Raw genomic sequence first — 23,035 nt, forward strand, 5'->3', positions numbered from 1 at the left:
CATTCACTTTGATGATGTGAGAGTAGATACAGTAGATAAGAAAAGGGCAACAGAAGACCGGGTCGTATGGCCATACTTATTTGCAGTCTTGCAAAAACTTAATTTGTGTCCTGGACTAAGTTATTATACAATAGCCTCTGTGCTAGGATACTTACTAATCAAACTCTTTCCACCCAATTTCAGCTTGGTAGGGGTACAAAGCAAGGATGCCCACTTAGCCCGCTTTGCTCTAGCCATAGAGCCCCTTGCCGAAACTATTCGATCACATACCGAGATTCATGGCTATAACACAGACTACACGGTGAATAAAATCTCCCTGTACGCAGATGATATTTTGCTATACTGTACCCAACCACAGCTAACAATTCCAACAATACTGAAGGTATTTCATCTTTTCGGCACTTTCTCTGGGTACAAAATAAACTGGAACAAAAGTGAGCTACTACCAATATGAGTTGAGAATGGCTCAGTCAGCTTCCCTTCTGAGTCACATCAGACAACCTAACTTACCTGGGGATAGTGGTCACCAAGAAGTACAGTGATCTTTATAAAACTAACTTCCCTATCTTGTTAAACAAGCTTCAGTGCAATATCCAATTCTGGAAAGCACTCCCACTTTCTTTGATGGCTAGAATCAATGCCATTAAAATGTTTTTTCTGCCTTTATCTTTTCCATAATTTACCTATATACCTTACTAAATCCTTTTTTAGAAAACTAAACTAAACTGGACGCTGTCATTCTTCCCTTTATATGGAATTATAAATCTCACAGAACTAAAAAGGATCATCTCTGCAAGCACAGGGCCAATGGGGGGCTTGCACTCCCTGACTTTATATTGTATTATTGGGCCACTGGAGTACACTCTGTTGCTCATTGGTTAGATGACACCCAGTCGCCATATGATGGGCTAGAGATGGAACGTGAGGACTGTCTGCCATATTCTATTAGGGCAGTTATATTGTCACCTGTGCCACTCAGTAGAACATGCTTTAAGCATAATCCTATCATTTACGATGTGCATGTGCCTACCAGATATGGACCGTTTAAAAGATGAATGGGAAAAGGAACTAGATGTCTCAATACTACCAAATGTTTGGGAAGAGAGTTTGTAGTATATCCATGACTGCTCCATTAATGCTCAACATTGCTTAATACAGTTTAAAATTCTTCACAGACTTCACTATTCTAAAGCCAAATTGCATAAAATATTTCCAGAAGTCTCACCTTTTTGTGAGAAATGTGAATGCATGGATGCTACCTTACTTCATAGCTACACTCTATGTCCCAAATTGCAAGAGTTCTGGTGCGACATATTTCATTTTCTCTCTATGATCCTGGAGGTCCAGATAGAGTCTGACCCTGTTTTAATAGTTCTGGGTATATCTGAGGAGTTAAGGAAGTTAAGAGTAGCACAACAGCATCTTCTGGCATATGGTGTTATAATCGCGAAAAAACTTACTTTTTTGGAAAAAGAAAGAGGTGCCCTCCTTCAAGCACTGGTTGACAGAACTGACCAATAGCCTACTCTACACATGGAAAGAATTAGATTCATTCTGAAGGACAAGCTTAGGGACTTTGAGAAAGTTTGGCTTCCCTTGGACTTATCTTGACAGAGAAGGCCATTAAGACATGAGTAAGAATACACTCCTGGGGTGGGAGGAGTGGGTAACTGAAGAAAGGGATCCTGAGAGGGGTAAAAGGGACTGTAAGCTATGTCGAGAAGTCATCCATGAGGAGCTCGGAGTAGAGCCGCTGGTCCTTTGCGTCGAAAGGAGCCAGTTGAGGTGGTTCGGGCATCTGGTAAGGATGCCCCCTGGGCGCCTCCCTAGGGAGGTGTTTCAGGCACGTCCAGCTGGGAGGAGGCTGGGAGGAGGCCTTTTATTCTATATAAATATATATATAAATATATATATATATATATATATATATATATATATATATATATATATATATATATATATATATATATATATATATATTAATATATATATAATTTGTAAAATGTCTGTTACTGTTTCTGTTACTATTTGTATGATGTCTGGTACTGTTTTTTGTTGTTATGATCATTCTTAAAGAAACATGTAAATGCCACGCAAACTTCATTGTTGAATGAAAATGTTTCACAATAAACATATTTGAAACAGAAAAGGGCAACAGAAGAAAGGAGGATTGGTTCAAGATAGGTGGTGCACGCAGATAAATCTTCATGGAGGAAAACAGTGTCAAAGTTTATGATACCAATTCAGACAGATGAGAGAGGCTTTGTTCCGAGTTTTCACAGAAGGGAATGTAACAGATTCACACAGGTACAGAGAAGTATTTCATAATGAAGAATGGATATTTGATCAAACAATAGCTGCTTTGTCGTTTAAGACATGTCTGAGTTTTTACCTTCTTCATTGCCACATGTGCTTCATCAGTGTTTGAGGAAACATGAAACACTTTGCGGTAGAGAAGACTCACATCTTCAGAGGAAAACTCTGCTCTGACAGACATACCCAGGGACCGGTACAGACCGGCGATACAATCCTGAAGGAAGACGCAAGGACATGAGATGTAGTTTACACATACAATCGGAAAACAAATGCACTTCTTCTCACCCAACATCAAACCATCTTACCTGCTCCATGTTTTCACCACTGTGGATTGCTAAATTATACAGGCTGCTACTATGGTTACAGCAGTACTCTGAACAACAGCTGGATCAGGTTACCAAGCAACAAAAGTGACAGTGTATCTGTCAGAGGGAGAAATGTGATACATGACCATGTGACACATTACACTTGTATGAAAAGTGTGCTGTGACATTGAACTACTAGTGAAAGTTAATGGATCCCAGTGTGTAAATGGTATAATATGTTGCATATGTGAAAGTAAGTTAGAATACAGTAGTTGAGTTTTTAAGCGTTTATAAACCCAAGTTAACATGCATCCCTTATTTATTTATTATTTGAAACTTTATTCTTCATATATGTTAAAAAATGATTTCACATTTTTGCATACCAACATAAAAAAAACTTTCAATTGAACACTTTGTCTTCATTCTTTTGCCTGTAATTGGAACCAAATTACATAATTCATTCTAGGAAACCCTGGAAAATGATTAAGAAATTACAGACCTGTAAAATAAAGTGTGCCACGATCATACTCAAGTCTTGATGACAGAAAATGAAATACCACAAATATTAGTGAAGCCTTTGTTTATTTGTACAATGGAGAGTGAAAAAAAAGAGTACCTGAGATAATATGGCTTACTGCATTTACAGTCAGACATCGCACAGTGCTGAAATAAACCTGTACAATAAAAAAATGCTCTTTTGGTAGTAAATAATACTGGCACAATAATCCAAAGGCTATGGACAATATCAAAAATGTGTAAAACAAAACAGGTAGAGACAATACCAATATCGACAAAACCCTTTGTGTAGTATAAATATTCAGGGCTACATATAACAATGTTGATAAAAACACTAAAATGCAGTATTTCACTTCTGTCAATATGTTAAATCCACAGCTCATGGAGGTTCATCTGTTTTCTTTCGATTTCTAACTTCAAACATACAGTAACTTAAGGCTTATGCAGTCTTTGAGTGGATTGGAGATTATTAGAAGGGGCAGTGCATGTGTGTGCATACAAGTAAGTGTCCACATGAAAGTGAACAGTCCAAGACTTATAGGGGATTTCCATGAATGATCTTGGGGCACTTTTCTGGCTGTATGCAGTAGTTGTTGTGTAGAACCAGACCAGCAGGACACTGGCAGCCTGGGACACAGGGCTTGAAGCAGTGGCTCTCTATAACCCCCAGCGGTACGTCAATGTTAAAGCAGGTTACGGGGCACGGGGGTCCGCACTCGTCAAACACAAAGCCCCTCTCCACTGGACATCCCACAGCTGTGGAAGACAGCGACAGAGACAAAGAAATTAGACTAAGAACACTGTGACCACTATGGCGTCAAGGGTGACCAGTGGGAATAAGCAGGTCTCAACAATATAATAACTTTTTCAAGAGAAATTTCATTTTCATTTGAGGCTAAATTGTTGTGTATGGCTTTCTTGTAGCACTGTAAAAAATCACTGAGCAGTTAACAATAGGAGCAGGTGGACTTTGGTGAGTCTGATCATGAGGCACAAAGTGCATTTTGAGATCTAGAAATAAAAACATAGTTATTATTATGACTATTATTTTACTGCACATGCTTATAGGTATAATATCGTCATTTTGAAATTTAGTTCAGTATAATTCTCAATTATGACACCATATCTTTCTTATCATTTCACAATCTGTGTTTAAAGCCCCTGAAAACTTGTTTACACATCTAATGATTTTTCTGATAACATTATATATTCCTGACAAAATAGGCAACAATCAAAAGTTAGTTGTAGAGTTTAACACTGGAAAACTCAGAGTCTGTATGTGAAATCACTCCCTATTTACTATATAGTGCACTATATTTCTATGCAATTTATGTAATATAAAGTGCCCTACAAATAAAACTAAAAAAGTTGTCCAGGGCACATACACTATACATAACAATATACCTGCACATAACAATCTCACAATGCAATGCGTGATATTTTACATATGCCAAAATGATCTCTATGTCTGTCAGTGATTATCCAAAATGATGATGATTCATAAGTGTCTGGAATCTCAATTTACTGCTCACTATAAAGTTAACTATTGAGTGATGCTGATTATTTCCCACATGCAATACTCATAATGCTTATAATAAAAAGCTGATAAGTAAGAAAATATGGTACTGTATATGTTATAGTAGAGTGTGCGCCCCCCTCCCCCAGTCCTTAGCAGCGGCAGCGGGTTTGAATCCGACCCACAGCCCTTTGCTGTGTTTCATCCCCCCTCTCTCTTTTCTTTCCTGTCTTTAAGCTGTACCTGTCAATAACAGGCCATAAAATCTTCAAAAAATTAAATCTTTAAAATCTTCATAATAAAAAAATAAATACAATTTTTTTTATCGGGACCTTTAAATGTGGGTTTTACTCACCACACAGGGATGAGCTCCTCCATTGCAGGATAACTCCAGCCTCTCTGCACTGACTGGCGTAGGCCTCCAGTGTGTCACACAGACACTCATCAGTGTTGGCCCCGCATGCACAGAGATCGTAAACACAGGCTCCGTACCACGGTTCAGGAGGCACCACACGATGGCAGGGCTTAAAGACAGCAGACTTCAGGAGCTTACAGCGAGCGTTAGCCCCCTTCTTGGCCTGGTAGCCTGCGTCTTTACAGGGGTCAACATCCTCACCAGGGCGACAGGATGAGAGGGAGTGGCTACCATTTGTGACCTAGAATGACAGTTCTTTGATTTTGTGCATTGACAGACATGTTTCTCACTTTATGTATTTTATTCTGTCTCTCAATTTCTGCTTTATATATATATACAGTATTTTACCCTCCAGCTGTTGCCAAAGTCAGACTCGGATAGGCTGAGTTGTCCGCTGGGCATTCGGAGGTCATCCTGGTAGTAGTTGTTGAAGTTTCCACAGAGGCCACACGTATGGCCCTTATAGGAGCCTGGCACACTCACTTCCAAATGTGAACGCCCACTCCACAGTACCTAGAGATGTACCAGTGGGTGTATAAGTGTGTGAGAGAATTGGGTGTCCAAACTGTTTCCAATCATACGTAATTCACAAAGACGATGAGTGATAAAAAGACTGTACCTTCAGCCCGATGTTAGTGTTGAGTAAGATGGTGTTAGTTTGTCGTTCTACATAGATGTACGGTTCTCTGAGGAACGGCAAAGTCACAACCTCCTCATTCACCTGAGGAGTACAAAAATGGCTGAGTGGATGCATAACACAAATATGAGTGTACAAAAATCATTTGCAGTATTTGTACACACAAACCTTCACAACCCAGTCCTGGAGTAGCTGCACTGTGACGTCTCCTATAAACACAGTCACCTCTTTAGTCCAGGACACTCCTTTACGCCCACGATCATCATTAGTGGCATGAATACTGTACAAACAAAAAGGAGTCATTGAGTATTAACATTTTATAAAAAAATTATTTATTGAAAGGGCATGTGAAACGGCATGTTGATTGTTGTTTTCTTTTATTGGCATTTTTTTTTATGTTGTGAAGGACTTGAATTCCAAAGTTGTTGCAAGTCTTTTCTGCAGCAGGTTTTAAAAGCAAAATATCTTGAAAAGTGGACGTTTTTGCAAACTGACACATACACATACAATCCATTTGGCTGCTACTGATTCTAGTTAATTTTGTCGGCAAAGGGTTTGTTAGGACTGTAGCTCCCAAATCTTTTGGCTTAGTGGCATTTTTGTGGCTACTGAAAAGTTCCATCCATCCATCCATCCATCTTCGTCCGCTTATCCGGTGTCGGGTCGCGGGGGGAGCAGCTCCAGCAGGGGACCCCAAACTTCCCTTTCCCGAGCAACATTAACCAGCTCCGACTGGGGGATCCCGAGGCGTTCCCAGGCCAGGTTGGAGATATAATCCCTCCACCTAGTCCTGGGTCTTCCCCGAGGCCTCCTCCCAGCTGGACGTGCCTGGAACACCTCCCTAGGGAGGCGCCCAGGGGGCATCCTTACCAGATGCCCGAACCACCTCAACTGGCTCCTTTCGACGCAAAGGAGCAGCGGCTCTACTCCGAGCTCCTCACGGATGACTGAGCTTCTCACCCTATCTCTAAGGGAGACGCCAGCCACCCTCCTGAGGAAACCCATTTCGCCGCTTGTACCCTGGATCTCGTTCTTTCGGTCATGACCCAGCCTTCATGACCATAGGTGAGGGTAGGAACGAAAACTGACCGGTAGATCGAGAGCTTTGCCTTCTGGCTCAGCTCTCTTTTCGTCCTGGCGGTGCGATAGATTGAATGCAATACCGCACCCGCTGCGCCGATTCTCCGACCAATCTCCCGCTCCATTGTCCCCTCACTCGCGAACAAAACCCCAAGGTACTTGAACTCCTTCACTTGGGGTAAGGACTCATTCCCTACCTGGAGAAGGCATTCCATCGGTTTCCTGCTGAGAACCATGGCCTCCGATTTAGAGGTGCTGATCCTCATCCCAACCGCTTCACACTCGGTTGCGAACCGATCCAGTGAGTGCTGAAGGTCGCAGGCCGATGATGCCATCAGGACCACATCATCTGCAAAGAGCAGCGATGAGATCCCCAGCCCACCAAACTGCAACCCCTCCCCACCCGACTACGCCTCGATATCCTGTCCATAAATATTACAAACAGGATTGGTGACAAAAGCGCAGCCCTGGCGGAGGCCAACCCTCACCTGAAACGAGTCCGACTTACTACCGAGAACCCGGACACAGCTCTCACTTTGGTCATACAGAGATTGGATGGCCCTGAGTAGAGACCCCCCTCACCCCATACTCCCGCAGCACCCTCCCACAGTATCTCCCGGGGACCCGGTCATACGCCTTCTCCAAATCCACAAAACACATGTAGACCGGTTGGGCATACTCCCAGGCTCCCTCCAGGATCCTTGCGAGAGAAGAGCTGGTCCGTTGTTCCACGACCAGGACGGAATCCGCATTGTTCCTCCTCAACCCGAGGTTCGACTATCGGCCGAACCCTCCTTTCCAGCACCTTGGAGTAGACTTTACCAGGGAGGCTGAGAAGTGTGATACCCCTATAATTGGCACACACCCTCTGGTCCCCCTTTTTTAAAAGAGGAACCACCACCCCAGTCTGCCACTCCTTTGGCACCGTCCCAGACTTCCACGCAATGTTGAAGAGGCGTGTCAACCAGGACAGCCCCTCCACACCCAGAGCCTTGAGCATTTCTGGACGGATCTCATCAATCCCGGGGCTTTGCCACTGTGTAGTTGTTTGACTACATCAGTGACTTCCGCCTGGGAAATCGACGACAATCCCCGTTATCCTCCAGCTCTGCCTCTAACATAGAGGGCGTATTAGTCGGATTCAGGAGTTCCTCAAAGTGCTCCTTCCACCGCCCTATTACCTCCTCAGTGGAGGTCAACAGTGTCCCATCCTTACTGTACACAGCTTGGATGGTTCCCCGCCCCCCCTCCTGAGGTGGCGAACAGTTTTCCAGAAACACTTTGGTGCCGACCGAAAGTCCTTCTCCATGTCTTCTCCAAACTTCTCCCACACCCGCTGCTTTGCCTCTTTCACGGCAGAGGCTGCAGCCCTTCGGGCCCTTCGGTACCCTGCAACCGCCTCCGGAGTCCTCCGAGATAACATATCCCGGAAGGACTCCTTCTTCAGTCGGACGGCTTCCCTGACCACTGGTGTCCACCACGGTGTTCGTGGGTTACCGCCCCTTGAGGCACCTAAGATCCTAAGACCACAGCTCCTCGCCGCAGCTTCAGCAATGGAAACTTTGAACATTGTCCACTCGGGTTCAATGCCCCCAGCCTCCACAGGGATGCACGAAAAGCTCCGCCGGAGGTGTGAGTTGAAAGTCTGTCGGACAGGGGCCTCCTCCAGACGTTCCCAATTTACCCGCACTACACGTTTGGGCTTACCAGGTCTGTCCAGAGTCTTCCCCCACCCCCTGACCCAACTCACCACCAGATGGTGATCGGTTGACAGCTCTGCCCCTCTCTTCACCCGAGTGTCCAAAACATACGGCCTCAGATCAGATGAAACGATTATGAAATCGATCATTGACCTTCGGCCTAGGGTGCTCTGGTACCAGGTACACTTATGAGCATCCCTATGTTCGAACATGGTGTTCGTTATAGACAATCCATGACTAGCACAGAAGTCCAACAACAAACAACCACTCTGGTTTAGATCAGGGAGGCCGTTCCTCCCAATCACGCCTCTCCAGGTGTCTCCATCATTGCCCACGTGTGCGTTGAAGTCCCCCAGCAGAACAATGGAGTCCCGAAAAGTTGGTTTTAAAATCCAAAGTGTTTCTCCCTAATATTAAATATGCATTACTATACACCTAACAAAATATATAACAATCAACGTTAAAGTTCGGTTATTATTAATAAAATGAAACACTCAGAAACTCTGCTAATTTGCTTCATCAGGACTGTGTGGGTTTGGTTTCATCCAATTTGATCAACAGCAGCCTTGCAACATAAACAACTCAACAACTCCTCAGCTGCCATCAAAGTTTGATTCAAATATTGTTAAATCCTGATTGGTGCATGTAAGTAAGTGGCATCAACTTTCTAACTCATGCCCACGTCAAACCAGTGAGAAGAGCTCAGAAATGTCTCATGTGAAATAACCAAATCTGTGCAAACTTTTGGCAGAACATTTAGTTTTCATGCAAATCCCCCATCACTCATTATTGAGTTGTGAGCAGTTCAATCAAAGAGTGATTTTCCTGCTAAGATCGTTTCATTTATATGATTTTTTTACAGGTCAAACAAGAGCAGTAGTCTACAAAAAAAACATGTCTAGTACCAAACAGAACTTGCTTGGGTACCTAAAGTCTCCACCCTCACAGTCCTGTGCCAGGATGTATGTGCACGCTCCCTGGAAGTGCAGCATGCGGCCATCGAAGGTGCGATAATGAGGGTCGCCGAAAGCAATGCAGGTGGCTGGACGAGGCAGGCAATGAGGACAACACAAACCTGGGACAATGGCTGGCATCTCATCCTGAGAGAACGCACGCACGCTCGCACGCACACACACACACACACACAAACACACACACACACACACACACACACACACACACACACAGAGTTTGCCGTGTCAAAATGAGCCAGCCAGAGTGTATACATGGATAAGAAATGTCAGATATTTAATCTTTCTCTACAGACTGTAGGTTCAAACAGTGAGGCATCCCGAGAACATTTCAGACTATGATGAAACCCTGAGAAAGAGTGTGTGTTTGTTTGTTATACTGACTGTTGCACAGGTGAGGGGAGGGCAGCGTTCACTGTGACAGTGTACATCTCCAGACACACACGTACAGCTTGTGCACTCATCCACCTCCCACTGTTCATTAGAGTGATACACTGTTCCCTGGTGCAAACACGACGCCTCTGAGTCTACAACACACACACACACACACACACACACACACACACACACACACACACACACACACACACACACACACAAAACGTGTTAGGCAGAACACTTCAGTTATGGACACTCACTGTATTGGGTGACTGTGATACCTTGGCATTCATAGCAGCATCTCCCTGGAATCTTCACTTGTTTCTGCCCACTCAGACAAGCTGCAGGTAAACACTCTTCAATGCTGCACTCAATATAGCCCAACTAAGGATTACACACAGAAACAACTGATTACTTTAGAAGTAGAGGGTCTGAATAGATACTATTCAGACTTATCAATAATCTTGGGTACAGTGCTGGAAAGTAATTAAGTACATTTTCTCACGTACTGTACTTAAGTACAAATTTGAGGTACTTAATTTGAGTATTTCCATTTTATTCTGATTTATTCTTCGACTTTACTCCATTTCAGAGAGAAATTTGCACTTTTTACTCCACAACATTACTTTTCAGATTAAGATTTGTGATCAGTTAATAAAAATATGATGCTTCACTAGTTTCGATTCTTTAAGTGCTTATAATTCTTCTCTTTTACTAAGGTAAAATTTAGAACGCAGGACTTTCACTTGTAATGGAGTATTTTTATTATAGTGTGGTATTGCTACTTTTACTTAAGTAAATGGTTTGAATACTTCATCCACCACAGCTTGGGTCTAGTTTGGGAAATGTATTATGTAATGTAAGGTTTAATTTAGGTGTAATTTGTATTCTACCAGTTCACTTAAGTGATGTACATTGTGCAATCATTATATGTTGGTGGAAGCATTGCATGAGCAGTGTAAGTATTTCTGTAAGACTCACGTTACAGGTACATGTGACACAGTCGTCATCGCTGTCTGTCCAGCTGCTGCCGTTGGCCACGCGTCTGTTCTGGCCCTCGATCACACAATCTGTATGAAACACAGGAGAACCATCACAATAATGAATGTTGTAATACCAATAAGACTTACTGAAAATTTAAAAAGGCACAGCAATCAGACAAACAGGATGAAAGGTGGTTTTATCTCACCTTTACACACGGGGCAGCATGAGTGTGGAGAAACAAACTGTTCATTAAGAGGACAAGTAAGTGGGAGGCAGTTTTGGTGTAAACAGGTCCATGTCAGGTCCTAAATCACAAACACAGAATCACTGTACTGCACAGAATGGCAGGGTAAGCTGACTGTAGATTGATCAGTACAGTTACAATTTAGATCTCAAGGTGCCGCATGTCAAATAAAACTCACTTCACTCTGAGACTTCCCATCATTTTTAAGCCAATGAAAAATCTAACATTTTATATGATTTCTGACAGACGGTATTCTAATTAGATTACTTATATGTTCTACTGTGAAAATGTGACTGTTATATAACTATATATGCTTCCATTACAGGCTATAACAAGATGTGTCAATGTCATTCTCTTCCTTAGCTGCAGAGTGAGTCACGGATCACTTAACACATTTTTCATAACATACTGTACGCAGAACAGAGCGCAAGAAAAGTGTTGTTGCTGTGGTACCTGGCACTGGCAGGTAAAACAAGGGTCATCTGTCGCCAAGACCTCGTTGCCAATCAGTGCAGCGGTGCAGTTACTTAGAGGCTCTAAACATACACACACATGTTACAGATCTCAGTGATGGTGCAGAGATAATACACAGTGTATCACAAAAGTTGGTTTAGTACTGACGTGCACAGACAGGACAGCAGGAGTCTGGCCCAGAGAACAGGATGTTGCTCTTAGGACAGTCGACCAGACTGGGACACTGCTTTCGGTAACACCTCAGGTGTTGCTCTCCGTCCGGCATCACCTGGAAAACACACAGGTTGGATTACAACTACCACTATAATACTACTTCTATTTCAACTACTACTACCACTATCACCTCTGGATCTTCCACGTCTATTTATATTACTACTGCGTGTACCTAAAAAATTTGTTGATTCTTCTATAAATTGATTGACAATTTATTAATAATTTTAATCATCTATTTAACGATTCACTGCTTAAATCAATACATAAAAAAAAAATCAATATGATCAATAAGGTAACAAGTTAAACATAGAAATGTCACAATCAGGTTTCCAGTTGTCAGGTGTGTATGCATCGTACCTCACAAGTGCAGATCTGACAGGGGTCATCGGCTGGATGGAAACTGTCACCTGGACCATACACTCTGCCATCCAATACACAGTCTACTCAACAAACAATCATCTAAGATTATCAAGCGCCAAAACAAAAGAAAATCCTGAAATGAAACATGAAACGTTTGTGCCTTATCCTTCTTTTGCTTACCAGCACACACAGGGCAGCACTCCCCGGGCACGCTGATGAAGTTGATGCAGGGAGATAGACAGCGTACTTCAGAGCAGGTGGTCACCCCGTCCACACACATACACGTCATACAGGGAGTGGAGTCTGCGAACCAGCTGCTGCCCTCGGTATGCTCCTCTCCTCCATACACACAACCTGAGAAGGAAAATTTAAAATCACTGGTAGAAACTATTTCTCTCTGTGATAATATTTTTTTTCCCCAGCAATATATTTACCTCTACAGCGAGGACAGCAGGCTCCTGGATCAGTCACCTGATGCATACAAGGCAGCTTAGGACAGTCGGGAGAAGCACATTGCACCTCACCTGCCTGCAAGACTCAGATGGATTAGCATTTAAACACAATGAACGTGCAAATTTGGAGGGAAAAGACAAGAGATGGAGGAATCTGACCTGGCAAGTGCAGGTGGAGCAGTGGTTTGAACTCAGGGTCCATGTCTGCCCATCATTGAACTCCTGTCCATCAAGCGTACACACTGAGACCAGAGATAGAGAGACAAATTGATTTCTAAATTTGGTCTTTTTAGAGAGATATGGTTTGTTTTCATGTTTCATGTTTTTTATGTGTGTATTTGCGTTGGCTTGACTCAATTCCCATAAATACTTTTAGATGCTTTCGAAGTTTAAATTCAAAATGAAATAAACAATGGAAAAGATATTTCTGAATACAAAAGTTAAAAGGTTCATTCTCATAAGATCAGCACAATAAGCACACCCTAAACTCTGTCAATTTGTGAATTATAAAACTGTATATATTCATTTCAAAAGTTTTTGTTTAAAGTAGACTTTTAAATAGACATTTTTTCTGTCAAACAGTATACAGACTAAGGCTTGAAAGTACCATACACGGAAGATGTGCTAATGCAACTTAGCTGTAAAACAAAGAGCAAAAATAAAACACAATAATGTGTCCATCTCATGCTGAAAAATTATAATTCTTGTTTTATTGTAGAGACTGGGTCAATTTAAAATAAATATAAAGGCCGCAAATTTGCTACAGCTTAACATATTACAGGAATCGGTAGAAACATGTAGGCCTTCACATATCCTTTTCACAAACAATTAAGGAAGTACCTGTGCACTCAGGACAGCACTGTCCTGGCTTGGTAATTGGTCGGACACATAGTGTTGGTGGGCAGACCAGGGGCACACAGGTGACGGTGCCTCTAACACAAGTACAGCGCTGGCAGGGGTTGGAGGAGGGTGAGAAAGTGTGACTGTGCGACTGGACAACACCCTCATACAGACAGGAGTCACAGACGGGGCAGCAGGTGTCTGAAGGGACCGGGTGGGAGCACCGGACTGGACAAGGTCTCTTCTGACAGTTCACCACCTCATTCTGATCAAAGGAGGGGATGAAGGGACACGTTGGAAACAGAAAAAGAGAAGGGATGGAATTAATCGGACAATTTGAATTTGGATCAAATGCATGGTCAGATCATTTCTTTTTCATTCGGTAGGAATTGTCAGACTGACCAGACAGGAGCATGACGAGCAGGGATCAGAGGGAGAAGTGAAGGAGGAGCCGGACTGATACTCGTTCCCCCGATGAAGACAAATCCCTGTGCAGACAGGGCAGCACTCCCCAGCAGGGGTCACTGGACGCACACAGGCAACACTTGGACAAGAAACATGAGTACACACCACACCACCGTTCTATAAACAGAAACACACACACACACACACACACACACACACACACACACATATTGAAGTTGACACTACTTCCTTTACATATTGAAGATAAATAATTAGATAATGGAGCGGTAGCGAGGTTTATTCACGCTCCATGTACAATAAATAAAATGAAGTACAAGGCCAGGGTGATGGGATTAAAGGAATACTCCACCAACAAAAATTGTAACTAGCTTGTTTCAAACACTCACAAAAACACTACTTAGGTTACCTCCTTGTAGCTCCAAAGTGCCACCAGAAGTACAATTTCTATAGCAATGATTTTTGTAACATACTGAAAAGTTAAGTGGTGCAATTGCCGTGTTTATATGATCACATGTGACGGGTCGCCACCGGAATCCATTGTAACTGCTGTATATCAAATTACAGCTGTCATTCTCCGTGAAAAAGCAAACTACAAACTTTTCAGAGATTATTGTTAACTATTCCTTTAATACAATGTTAATGCTTAACATGTTGGTCATCTTTTGCAAAGGTAGACCACCTTGCTTCCAGTTAACTGATGGTTTTTAGGTTTAAATTTATAAATTTGATACATATTTTTTTTAAATACGTCTGAGGTAGTACCAGACAAGAGCAGAGCTGGCAGTGGTCTGTAGGGTGTGGAAATCGTTCTCCGTTGAAACAGCCTCGTCCATTAAAGTTGCATCCGTCACACACTCCACATGCACAGCCATCCAGAGCTGGGTGTGGACATGACACAGCAGGGCATCTTCTGTGTGCACACACCACTTCACCTCTCTGTGGAAAAAAAAGATAATTAATACAGTAGCTGTGAGGGTTCAGCAGGTCCCCAAACTAAATGCAGCCCTTCTCCCTCTCACTGAGCACGTGCAGTCCTGGCACCCTCCCTCTCCTCCTGGAAGGATCTGTCCATCAACATAGGTCACACCTTGGAATTGACAACCTACACACAGAGTGAAACACCAGTTATTTACTTACTCTACATAACATGAACTGTGATATGTTATAATCTGGTTACCATCACAGACAGGGCAGCCACACGGATTGGTGACCGGGTGAGGACAGCGAGCTGCTGGACACGACTTTTTCATACATCGCACCGAACCACTCTGTAAGAGAATAAGCATGAGAATAAGCAGATGTTGTCTAAAGAGATTATCCAGCAGAAATGTGTACGTGAATGTGTGTGTGTTGATGCTACCTGGCAGGTACATTCAGAGCAGAGGTTTCCTGGATCAGGGATTGACTGCCCATTTGCGAGGACTGCGCTATTGTAGAAACAGCCTATCAAATAGGACAGGTTTATTTTGTCATTTTGTAATCATGTGAATGATGAACAAACACAATTTAAAATCAATGATCCTCAACTAGGATTTGATTTTGATTTTGAGTTTACATACGTTCACATTCTCCACAGCATTGTCCGGGTGGTTTGTATGGGTGGCTGCACTCTCCATAACAGGGTATTTTGGTGCAGATGACTTCGCCTCCGTAACAGTAACATACGCCACACGGGTCTTTGTCATCACCAAACTCAGTGCCATCAGGGTATTCTTTACCATGAAACAGGCAGCCTGCAAGTAGAAAACTGGAGCTTAAGATAATTTTGTGACAACCTTGGGAAAATAGTTCCCAATGAAAACTGTCGACAGAAATGTCTGTGGATCATCTTCTGGGACATTTGCTGTTAGCTTTTTCGATCACTCACTATCACAGGACATGCAGCACTGTCTCTGGACAGGGTGGTTACAGTTGGACGGTGGACAGCGCTTCTTCTCACACTGGACGGAGCCCTCACGGCAAACACATACTGCACATGGATCTGATGCGTCATCCCATGTCTCCCCATTAGCTCGCTCACGACCCTCATATAGACAGCCTGCAAGGGAAATGCGACAAATAGAAAACATGATTAAACTAGAAAAAGTGCAGTTTCTTATGTGACTGAACAACTGCAACAAACTTGCTGAGGTCTTTTGTTGCAACATATGACATAATGTGCTTGATTCACATATACAAATTGCTTTGTCCTTGTGTTACAACATCTTGGCAGGACTAAGAAATTGTACCTTCGCAGGTCCGGCAGCACTGTTGTGTGATGGGGTGAGAACATGGAGCAAAGGAGCAGAGATTGCGCTGACAGTGAACTGTCCCATTGGTGCAGGTACATGATCGACAGCTGTCAGTCGGATGGTAGAAACGCTCAGTGTGTCTGTAGGGTTGTTGTTCGTACACACAATCCGATGGAGGAGCTAGGGGAATATCAGTGGAAAGAATCAACCGCATGTTTCCACTATAAAACAAGAGCCAATAAACAAACTCAACAGTAGATGATCTCACAAATCAACATTACAGGACAGTGAATTTTTTTTAATTTGTTTTTATTTAACCTTTATTTATTCAGGGAAGGTTCACTGAGAGGCAGCCTGTCTTTTGCAGGAACGCCCTGATCACACAGGTCGGTCTGGGGATTGAACCAACGACCTCCCGGTCACAAGCTCACTAACCTTTAGGCCACCACTGCCAACAGTGAAATTAAGAGGTATGGCATTTGTCTGAAAGAAAAACCTTCAAACTCTAAATCCTTAACAGCAAATAATTTGAAACAGATTTTCATGATGGTCCCTGTTTAGCTTTCTCTTTTCCAAATAAGGATCAGATGAAGACCATATGAAGCCATCATTTTGTATATAAAGATAAAATACCAATTACAAATAGGTGTGAAAAAGGGGAATAATAGCTGGTTTTGAAATAGATCACTAAGAATATGAAAAAGTCAATCTAAAAGTATGTGTATCATGTGTGTTCAGATTTGACTCAAAGAAAGTATGCTTTTTGACGCAAATGGTAAAACTAATAGGCTCTATGATGAGCTCTAACTTCTGACCATGTTAATAAATGGGCCAAATTAAGGTGCCAAACTACAATAACAAGTCCCTTTTACCTTATGCAATATCTTTACCTCACGTCTTTCCCACCACACTCCATCTTTAAAGTGATGGTTCGGAGTAATTTACCCTAGGGTCCTTTGCACCATGACCTCGAGCCAAACACCCCCCCAGAAGCTTTTTTCACCTGGATCTAACATTGGGCGAGTTAGCGTAGAGTAGCGTAAGCCGCTGAATAGCTTAGCGCAGGGGCTAATGGACCCGTTTGTATCTAAATAAATGACCCCACTAATAATGCCCAAAATGATACCAAAGGTCTACACTAGTACATATAGGTTATGCACTCATAAAACGATGGATTGGAAAGTTTGTAAGTACACCAGAAGTTTATGTAAATAACACTTGCCTGCTCTCTTCTGCTCTCTGCTGTTGTTGTTGCTGCTGTGAGACGAGTGCTTAGGGCCGTCTACAAATTACAACACCGAAAAGAGATGCAACAAATTTTTTTTTTAATTTAACTTATTTTTTAAAGTAAGTGCTGTAATATAACTAGCAGGAGACAAGTAATAATTAAGGTAAGTTTGGAGACATTACCTTATTTAATCATTAAATTAATAAATATTTTTGTTGTATCTCTTTTCGGTGTAGTAATTTGTAGACAGCCCTAAGCACTCGTCTAACTGCAGGTAACAGCAGCAGCAGCAACAGAGAGCACAAGAGAGCAGGCAAGTGTTCATAAACTTCTGGTGTACTTACAAGCTTTCCAATCCATTGTTTTATGAGTGCATAACCTATATGTACTAGTGTACCCTTTGGTATCATTTCGGGCATTATTAGGGGGGTCATTTACGAGATAGAAACGTGGGTCCATTAGCCCCTGCGCTAAGCTATTCAGCGGCTTACGCTACTCTACGCTAACTCGCCCAATGTTAAACCCAGGTGAAAAAAGCTTCTGGGGGGGTGTTTGGCTCGAGGTCATGGTGCAAAGGACCCTAGGGTAAATTACTCCGAACCATCACTTTAACTTTTATTTCTCACCCTTCTGAACTTTTTTATCTCGTGCACATCCTTACCAGGACACTGGGGGCAGCAGTCTCCAGGCAGCACATTTGGGTTGGAGCACGGGAGCGGTGGACACCTCTTCATCAGACACTGGACATTCCCATTCTACAACAAACACAGAGTGAAGTAAAAACCTGCTTCAAGAAGACCACAGGTGATCAACACAGCAGGGTGAGTCATGCTGTGATCATCATTATTCTTACTGTGCAGCTGCATGTCCTGCATGTGTCAGTAGGATGGGGGAACTCCTGTCCATTGGGATACTCTTTCCCAGCATAGCTGCAGCCTAATGCAGAGGAATGTTGTGTACATTCATTTGTTACATTTATTTGTATTCCTGATATAAAATTCATATTTCCTCACCATTGCAGTTGTTCTGACAACACATTCCAGGTCGAGGCGCATTACAGTGAGGATGAGGGCATTGTGCTTGGTGGCAGTCAATCTGGCCGCTCACACACTTACACTCCTCACACACACTCACAGGGTTAGGAAAAGCCTCTCCATCAACAAATATGCGGTTTTCAAAGGAGCAGTCTTGGAAAGATGCAAACACAAGAGTTACAGTGAGCTGACTGACAATAAACTAAAAGAAAATGAAATGGTCATAGATACATTGATTCATGAACATGTCTGTTTCGGAGTTTGAGTACCTGGACATTTAGGGCAGCACTCTCCAGGTGGTGTGTATGAGTTGGAACAGTTGAGTGGAGGACAAGGTCTCCTCTCACACTCTACGCTGCCATGCTGAGGAGAAGGGAAGGCTGTATCAGCAGGTTTGAAGGTAAACAGTACTGTGTAGTGTGTGTGTGAATGGATACGTGCTCACCTCACATGTGCAGATGTGACAGGGGTGGTCAGGGGTCATGAACCTCTGGCCATTGCTGTAGATACGATGGTTATATGTGCAGCTTTCACACACTGCACAACAGGAGCCTAGGGAAAGAAAAGAGAGGTTACACAGTCACTTGCATATAAACAAAGCTCAGGCAGTCACACACGCTCTTACCAGTGATCTTGCTGGGATGCAGGCACTCGGTGGGGGGGCAGTGTGTGTGTGCACACAACATTTCTCCATTCACACAAGTGCAGGTGGAGCAGCGACCCTCAGGCTGCCAGTTGGAGCCTTCCTCATATTCCACGCCGTCCAACACACACGCTACAATGAGAAAAGTGGAGTTGTCATATTAATTGATGAGCTGCACTTGTTTGTGTGTGTGTGTGTGTGTGTGTGTGTGTGTGTGTGTGTGTGTGTGTGTGTGTGAGCGCATTACTACCTTTGCAGATTGGACAGCATAGATGTGGGTCTATAATGGGGTTGGAGCACTGGACAGCAGGGCACTTGTCTTCACGGCAAATGACATTCCCACCCTATAGCAGATACATGGTATGACAAAATTGTGACTACAGTGTGTTTTAGTTTATAAGAGCATACAGAAACATAACAGCAATTATGTGCCATTGAGTGCTTTAAAAAAAGTATAGAATTATACGGTGCTCTAAAAGAAAGTGAATGAATTAGTCATTTTTCAGACATTAGACAAATATAGAAAAAACAACTGAATGAAGATAATACACACTTGTTCATTAAACTGAACATATTTTGGACAAAAATCCTCAAAGATTCACCACTTTCTTTATTGCAAATACCGCACAGACTTACCTTACACCTGCACTGCAAGCAGGGTCCACTTCCAGCAGGGGTGAACACTTTTCCATCAGCATACACCCTCCTGTCATACTCACATTCTATGGGAACAAATACACACTCTTACTATGTTTGTTTGGGTATGGACAGTAAATGTCAAATTAGGAAAATGGCATGCCATAGGCACAAGAAATTACATGATGAAATTCTGACCATCGCATGTGGGACAACACTCTCCTTTGCGCTTAGCTGGATGACTGCAGCTTAGCGTGGGACATGATGAATCCATACGATCACAAGACATTTCACCTGCCTTGACAGATAGACACAAGAAGGTATTAAATGTGTCACTCTTATAGAGAATTTTAACATTCGCTGGCTGTCAGATACAAAGCTCAAACCTAAACAAACTATAGCTAGATCAATAAATCTGCCTCAACATATTGGCTGTTATTGCAGACATATCAGCATCTGTGTCATTTCCAGGGTTTAAAAAACAGCTCAAAGCTATAGTGCGTAGTGTCAACACTGTTGGCGCATCCTCGTGACGCGAGCCTTCCATGATCACACACCTGCCCCCCCCACACACACAAATCACATTTATTTATGAAAGTGCAAAAAGCGTTGACAGGATTTCTTTAAACCCCTGGGTCATAAAACCTTGCCACATGAGTCCAGTGACATGAACATAATAAAAAAACTGAACTCACAAAGCAGCGGCAGTGGAGGCAGGGGTCTCTCCTGGAGGGGAATGTCTGTCCATCCACATACACCTTGGACTCATATTCACACTGCTCACACCTACAGGTCACACACACACACACACACACACACACACACACACACACACACACACACACACACAAATAAACTATAAACATTTAACACTTTTGGAAATGTTTCAGTTGTCTTGAAAGTAGAGAGAGATTAATAAGGTGGATAGATGTAGGTTTGAAAGTGATATGGATGAGGTTAGACAGGTTGGTTACCGTGGGCAACAGTCTCCGGCCTGATGCACTGGGTTTGGACAAGACAAGGCAGGACAGGGAAGGGGTGAACAAGCCACATTTCCATTCTAGAGGTGAAAGATATAATAAAGATAAACTTGATTTATACACACAAAAATTAAACTTAATAAAGAATATGATGATAATTGAACATACCACACATGTGCACTCTTGACAACGGTCTCCAGTAGGGATCACAGCTCCATTAGGGAAGTCATTACCGTTCACACCACAGCCTACAATACACACAAACACACACTATACTCTGACTCTGCAGTTCAATGAACCCACACATACACACCACTTCAGTGAATTGAAGAAACCCACCTTGACAAGATGGACAGCAGGTATTGGGTGGAGGAGCAGATGGGAATTTACATGGGGTGTTACACCGCTCCCTCTCACAGCGAACGTGACCCTCCTGGTGAAAGGAGAGAATGATATTAACAAAGATGAAGGTGACTGAAAAGATGTATGTGTTAAATTGTCAGTCAGTATCAGACCCACCAAACAGTAGCAGACATCACAGGGATTCTCTACTGGCCTCCACTTGGCTTTGTGGTCATACTGGACACCAGAATGGATACAGCCTGCAAACACATCTTTGTCAGATTGCTTTACTGTTATGGTATTACAGGCAGTGAAGTGGCTAAAAGTTAATTCAACACCAGAACACATAAGAAAGAAAAATGTCTCTTTGTGCAGGACCAAACTTTCAACCCTTTTCCTGCAAATCAATCTTATCTGTCAGATTAGACAAATGGAGCAATATCAGCCCTCAACTCTCGAAGCACATTTGCACCCCTGTCTGAGAGAGATTTTTCTGGTCAGCATTAAACTGTCAACATATTGTATTACATGTAAAATAGAGAAGTCTGAGTAATAATAACTTTGTGTTGCCACAACTCTTGTCTTGGTTCTCACTGACCGAAACCAACAGGAGGATTTAATGGCTGCATAAAGATGTGTTAAGTCTTGTGTTGTCCATCCCGTCGACCATGAACTTGTTGTTCTTCCAGATCAAAATTGAAAATTAACATTTTTGTTGTTTTTTTTCTATTCTTTTGACGTTTTTTAAAAACATTTTTGTCACTTTTATTCCAACGCTTCTTTTTATTCATGGTCAACAAACATAATTTAAATGACAGTATACCTATTTTTTTAGTTTATAAAAGCAGAAATTATGAAATATTTTAACTGATAGTTAAGATCAGAGGACGTTGAGTGAATCACAGTGTAAAAGTTTAGTCATGAGACTGTTTAAAACCATTTAAAAAACACCCAAAATGTAATGGAAGTAATCATTACTTTAACCTGCAAAGAATGTTGTATGGCTTCCATACAACATGCATGCATCCAAGTTATTTTTGGGCAATTTGGTTGAAAGAAACCCATATTGCTGATATAGAAAACTTTGAAAATGGGTCAAATTTGACATGAGGCAACATGAGGGTTAAGAGCTTGCTGTGCAGTTCAATGTTTGGATGTATTCCAAAATGTATTTTTTAATATAAAGAACAATTTATGCTTTTGGGAACATACTTATAATTTACGGGGGTATCAAATGAAAACTATTCCATTTGTTTGAACCAAAATGTAATTCATGAAAGTGTAAAAAGACCTACTAAGGAGAGACTACCAAAGATGAGCTCATATAAGCATCCTGTGAAATGGTAATATTGATAATACTGATGGATCTCAATACAGTTTTTAATGTAGTTTACTGAGGCACTTTTAATGTTTTGTTTTAGATTATCTTTCACTAACTAAAGAAGATTTTTTTTTATTTTCCTTACCTCTGCACCGCTGGCAGCAGTCCCCAGGTGCAGTCTCCTTGTGTGTGCAGTCCAGTGAAGGGCAAGGTTGGGGATAGCATTCCCTGTTACCCCCCTGTTGGCAATGAAGGTACACAGAGGTGAGAGAAAATAATGAACAGTGGAAGACAGAGCAATTGTTCAGGCTCAATAAATATGTTTGTGTTAGTGTACTCACCTTGCACGTGCATGTCTGACAGACATCTATACTGTAGGACACATTATGAACCGTACCATCCAGCTCACACCCTGAAGATGAGACAGAAGTTTAAGTGCATACACGTTTCTGAGCTTGTGGGTGTGTGTCTGCATTTCCCAAGTGATAAAGTTAGCGTGTATACTGATAGTTTAAGTAAGAAAAGAGGAATGTGGAAATAAGTTTGAGCTTTACAGATGGTCCATCTTTGTCTATCAATGCAGATTTGCTTCACATTTTCTCTACTCTAGGTCACTGGGGAACATCTGGCTCTGCTCTCTCTACAGTGATGACAGAACAGCATGGTTCTGATGTAATACATGTGCTGGCTCTCACACACACACTATACTTAATGGGCCGTAACTATAACCACAAGTGCCTGCAGGCTTCCAGCCGTTAAACACTACCACGGCGAGTCTATTAACACTATCTAT

The 23,035-nt window shown here is 42.4% G+C and overlaps 1 protein-coding gene across 2 annotated transcripts in view; it reads right to left on the reverse strand.

Annotated features, from left to right (window-relative positions):
- Positions 1 to 3,184: 3,184 nt before the first annotated feature.
- kcp (kielin cysteine rich BMP regulator) overlaps positions 3,185 to 23,035 on the reverse strand; it is a 29,500-nt gene continuing 9,649 nt past the window's right edge. For both annotated transcript variants that reach the window (XM_028585398.1, XM_028585399.1), the window contains 41 exons: positions 22,584 to 22,654; positions 22,388 to 22,481; positions 21,099 to 21,181; positions 20,919 to 21,012; positions 20,748 to 20,827; positions 20,574 to 20,659; positions 20,295 to 20,385; positions 19,798 to 19,897; positions 19,600 to 19,685; positions 19,214 to 19,307; positions 18,946 to 19,095; positions 18,766 to 18,872; positions 18,590 to 18,683; positions 18,300 to 18,473; positions 18,140 to 18,222; positions 17,948 to 18,041; positions 16,056 to 16,238; positions 15,695 to 15,865; positions 15,387 to 15,560; positions 15,188 to 15,270; positions 15,005 to 15,095; positions 14,847 to 14,929; positions 14,590 to 14,763; positions 13,804 to 13,983; positions 13,402 to 13,666; positions 12,721 to 12,803; positions 12,544 to 12,637; positions 12,290 to 12,463; positions 12,107 to 12,189; positions 11,684 to 11,804; positions 11,516 to 11,598; positions 11,024 to 11,123; positions 10,816 to 10,904; positions 10,116 to 10,218; positions 9,841 to 9,983; positions 9,413 to 9,585; positions 5,874 to 5,985; positions 5,688 to 5,789; positions 5,417 to 5,581; positions 5,009 to 5,309; positions 3,185 to 3,893 (listed from right to left, as the gene is read on the reverse strand). In XM_028585398.1, the coding sequence (XP_028441199.1) occupies positions 3,673 to 3,893; positions 5,009 to 5,309; positions 5,417 to 5,581; positions 5,688 to 5,789; positions 5,874 to 5,985; positions 9,413 to 9,585; positions 9,841 to 9,983; positions 10,116 to 10,218; positions 10,816 to 10,904; positions 11,024 to 11,123; positions 11,516 to 11,598; positions 11,684 to 11,804; positions 12,107 to 12,189; positions 12,290 to 12,463; positions 12,544 to 12,637; positions 12,721 to 12,803; positions 13,402 to 13,666; positions 13,804 to 13,983; positions 14,590 to 14,763; positions 14,847 to 14,929; positions 15,005 to 15,095; positions 15,188 to 15,270; positions 15,387 to 15,560; positions 15,695 to 15,865; positions 16,056 to 16,238; positions 17,948 to 18,041; positions 18,140 to 18,222; positions 18,300 to 18,473; positions 18,590 to 18,683; positions 18,766 to 18,872; positions 18,946 to 19,095; positions 19,214 to 19,307; positions 19,600 to 19,685; positions 19,798 to 19,897; positions 20,295 to 20,385; positions 20,574 to 20,659; positions 20,748 to 20,827; positions 20,919 to 21,012; positions 21,099 to 21,181; positions 22,388 to 22,481; positions 22,584 to 22,654 (5,132 nt within the window). In that variant the 3' untranslated portion in view covers positions 3,185 to 3,672. The remainder of the gene's footprint in view (positions 3,894 to 5,008; positions 5,310 to 5,416; positions 5,582 to 5,687; positions 5,790 to 5,873; positions 5,986 to 9,412; positions 9,586 to 9,840; positions 9,984 to 10,115; positions 10,219 to 10,815; positions 10,905 to 11,023; positions 11,124 to 11,515; positions 11,599 to 11,683; positions 11,805 to 12,106; positions 12,190 to 12,289; positions 12,464 to 12,543; positions 12,638 to 12,720; positions 12,804 to 13,401; positions 13,667 to 13,803; positions 13,984 to 14,589; positions 14,764 to 14,846; positions 14,930 to 15,004; positions 15,096 to 15,187; positions 15,271 to 15,386; positions 15,561 to 15,694; positions 15,866 to 16,055; positions 16,239 to 17,947; positions 18,042 to 18,139; positions 18,223 to 18,299; positions 18,474 to 18,589; positions 18,684 to 18,765; positions 18,873 to 18,945; positions 19,096 to 19,213; positions 19,308 to 19,599; positions 19,686 to 19,797; positions 19,898 to 20,294; positions 20,386 to 20,573; positions 20,660 to 20,747; positions 20,828 to 20,918; positions 21,013 to 21,098; positions 21,182 to 22,387; positions 22,482 to 22,583; positions 22,655 to 23,035) is intronic.

Source organism: Perca flavescens, chromosome 8, assembly GCF_004354835.1.
Source record: "Perca flavescens isolate YP-PL-M2 chromosome 8, PFLA_1.0, whole genome shotgun sequence".
Taxonomy (NCBI): Eukaryota; Metazoa; Chordata; class Actinopteri; order Perciformes; family Percidae; genus Perca; species Perca flavescens.